Below are 3,146 nucleotides of genomic sequence, written 5' to 3'. Positions count from 1 at the left end.
AGCACTATAGCCTCAGTGAGTGTGTGAGTGTGTAGTGTTTGGTGTTGTGTGTGTGTGTGTGTGTGTGTGTGTTGTGTGTGTGTGTGTGTGCGTGAGATGGATTTATAGCTTCAACTGTATGGGGGAATTCAGTCAGCTTCAGTTGAACTACTACAATATCCACCAGGGTCATACAGTTCCATTGCCTTGTGAACGAGACTACCTTAGTTCAATGACATTTCCAGTGAAGGAGACAGAGGACATTCTGTAATGTCAGAGTCACTTTACAAAGCATTTTCATTGATGGCAGGAGACGGAGAATGTATTAAATTACAGGCTTTGTATATATTTCAAGAGCATATATATATATTTCTCCATGTGGATATGACATGGCATTTGCAGCGGAAGCCTTGGAGAAAAAACGCTCTCAATTTGGGTACTTACAGAGAGGGCTTACATAAAAGGATACACAGACATAATAAAATACAAAAGATATATGTCTTTATCCTATCCTTTATCCTGTAACACTCAGAAATGGGGTCCGAAAATGTAATTGAGCTCATCAGGTGAAAGTACAACTCTGTAACACTGATGCCATATCAAGATGTGAGAAAACAGAAACGCAAACATCATTAGTTAAATATCTACGTATGGTACAACTCACTATATTTGATGTGATGCCTAAGAAGCACTGACTGTATTTTCACCGTGTGAAAATTCCAGTTCTTTTGTATTAGCTTTTGCTGTTGAACACTGCCTCCTTGTGGAGGAAAAAGAGAAGACACTCAAGCTGAAACTCAAGTTGGTTGGATGTCCTTTGGGTGGTGGAACCATTCTTGATACACACGGGAAACTGTTGCGCGTGAAAAACCCAGCAGCGTTGCAGTTCTTGACACACTTAAACCAGTGCGCCTGGCACCTACTACCATACCCCATTCAAAGGCACTTACATTTTTTGTCTTGCCCTCCGAATGGCACACATACACAATCCACATCTCAAATGTCTCAAGGCTTAAAARTGCTTCTACACTGATTGAAGGGGATTTAACAAGTGGCATCAATAAGGGATCAGAGCTTTCACCTGGGTTGTGTTGTATACTCAGTGTATAAACCTTGCCAGCATCCCAAATGGTACTCTACTCCCTTTATAGAGCACTACTTTTGACCAAGGCCCATAGAGCTCTGCTCAAAAGTACTGCACTAAGGAATAGGATGGCGTTTGTGAAGCAGACATCCCCTGTTAATCCATTGTGTGGGAGTTTGCCTTGACTCTGGCTAGAGTTTATTTCCGGATTCACGTGCTGACATTAATCTAGGTTTATCCACCGCTCAGAGAGAGAAAAGACAGTGTAAAAATGTAACCACATTATGGGGTTGATTTGGGATGAAGGGCTTAGAAAGTCAAAGCTCCCATGTTACAAGAAAACAACATAGTTTGAGGGTTTCACGTGACTTTTGACTTGGTAATGAAAAGAGGGGTGTACAACTATAGAGGCTGGCCTGGCGAAGGGCACACACACACATTATGTACCTGGTAGTAGTAACCGTTGTCGGTCTCATAGGGACGCCGTGTGATACTGCGAGCTCCCAGTGTGGTCTTCAGAATCCCCTCACAGCCTGAAAGAGAGAGGGGGAGAAGGTGTTCTATACATACTGTATAGAATAACATGACATTCTTTAAATCCCACTGTCAACTTGTCTCTCCGGTTGGTGGACTTCCAACTCATCTGTCAACTGGCGTGGCATCAGCTGCTTGTGGTGGTGCCCTCCATGTGTCCTGGTTGGCAACTGGGTGCCACCACTTCATATGTGTCCTTGTTGGCTGTTCCACTCATGTGTCCTGGTGGCTGGTGCCCACTCATGTGTCTGGTCGCGTGCTGGTCCCACTCCATGTGTCCCTGGTTGCTGGTTCCCCACTCAGTGTCCTAAGGTTGACGTGGTTGCCCCTCACCATTGTGTCCTGGTGCTTGGTGCCTCCACTCATGTGGGTGTCTGGTTAGTTATGAGTCCACTAATGTGTCTGGTTGTGGTATCCCCTCGCACTGTTCATCTTTGGTCGGTTCGTCATGCGTGTCCTGCCTCATGACCGTTGTAGTTTTCCACGACTCATAGTGTCTCTTTTGGCTGGTGTCCATCATTGTGTCCGGTTGGTCTGGTTCCCCACTCATGTTGTCCTGGTTGGTTGAGTTCCCCATCAGTAGTGTCCTGGTTGGTTGGTGCCCCACTCATGTGTCCTGGTTGGGTTGGTTCCCCTCATGTGTCCTGGTTGGTCGGATGTCCCACTCATGTGTCCTGGTTGTTAGGTTCCCCACTCAAATGTGTCCTGTTGGCTGGTTGTCCAGCTCATGTGTCCTTGGTTGGCTGGTTCCCCCCTCAATGTGATCTGTTGGGTGCCACGCTGTGTTCTGGTTGGTGGTTCCCACTCATGTTCTGGGCTGTCCCAGTTTGGTGGTGGTGTCCACTCATGGTGTCCTGGTTGGTTGTTCCCCACTCATGTGTGTCCTGGTTGGCTTGGTGCCCCACTCATCGTGATCCGTGGTTGGTGTATCCCATGTTCCTGTTGTTGTTCCGTATGGCTGTTGGCCTTGGTTGTCACTCATGTTTGGGGTCCCCCATTAGGGGCTGATGCATATGTGTCCCTGGTTGGCTGGTTCCACTCATGTGTCGCGGTTGGGCTGGTGTCACATCATGTGGTCCTGGTTGGTTAGTTCCCCACTCATGGGTGTCCTGGTTGGACTTGTTCCACTCATGTGGTCCTGGTTGGGCTGGTGCCCACAACTCATTGTGTCCTTGGTTTGGCTGGTTCCCCACTCATGTGTCCTGGTTGGTAGTTCCCACTCAAATGTGTCCTGGTGCTGGTGTCCAACTCAATGTGTCCCTGGTTGGCTGGTACCCTCCACTCATGTGTCCTGGTTGGCTGGTGCCCCACTTCTTATGTGTTCCCTGTTGGTTAGTTCCCCACTCATGTGTCCTGGTTTGGCTGTGCCCACTCAATGTGTCTGTTGGCTGGTGGCCCCACTCATGTGTCCCTGGTTGGGCGGTGCCCCACTCATGTGTACCCTGAGTTGGTTTGGTGCCCCAACTCAAATGTGTCCTGGTTGGCTGGGTGCCCCACTCATGTGTCCGGTTGGTGGTGCCACCACTCATGTGTCTCTGTTGGTTGGGTG

The 3,146-nt window shown here is 48.4% G+C and overlaps 1 protein-coding gene across 1 annotated transcript in view; it reads right to left on the bottom strand.

The window, feature by feature from the left end:
• Positions 1–712: 712 nt before the first annotated feature.
• Positions 713–3,146, bottom strand: part of LOC112075483 (rab11 family-interacting protein 4A-like) — a 15,726-nt gene continuing 13,292 nt past the window's right edge. The window contains exons 3-4 of the mRNA XM_070440928.1: positions 1,511–1,596; positions 713–739 (exon numbers count right to left, since the gene is read on the bottom strand). Coding sequence (XP_070297029.1) covers positions 713–739; positions 1,511–1,596 — 113 coding nt within the window. The remainder of the gene's footprint in view (positions 740–1,510; positions 1,597–3,146) is intronic.

The sequence above is a fragment of the Salvelinus sp. IW2-2015 genome, unplaced genomic scaffold (genome assembly GCF_002910315.2).
Source record: "Salvelinus sp. IW2-2015 unplaced genomic scaffold, ASM291031v2 Un_scaffold3189, whole genome shotgun sequence".
Classification (NCBI taxonomy): domain Eukaryota; kingdom Metazoa; phylum Chordata; class Actinopteri; order Salmoniformes; family Salmonidae; genus Salvelinus; species Salvelinus sp. IW2-2015.
Note: the sequence above shows the minus strand (reverse complement) of the source record. Positions and strands in the feature narration are given on the sequence as shown.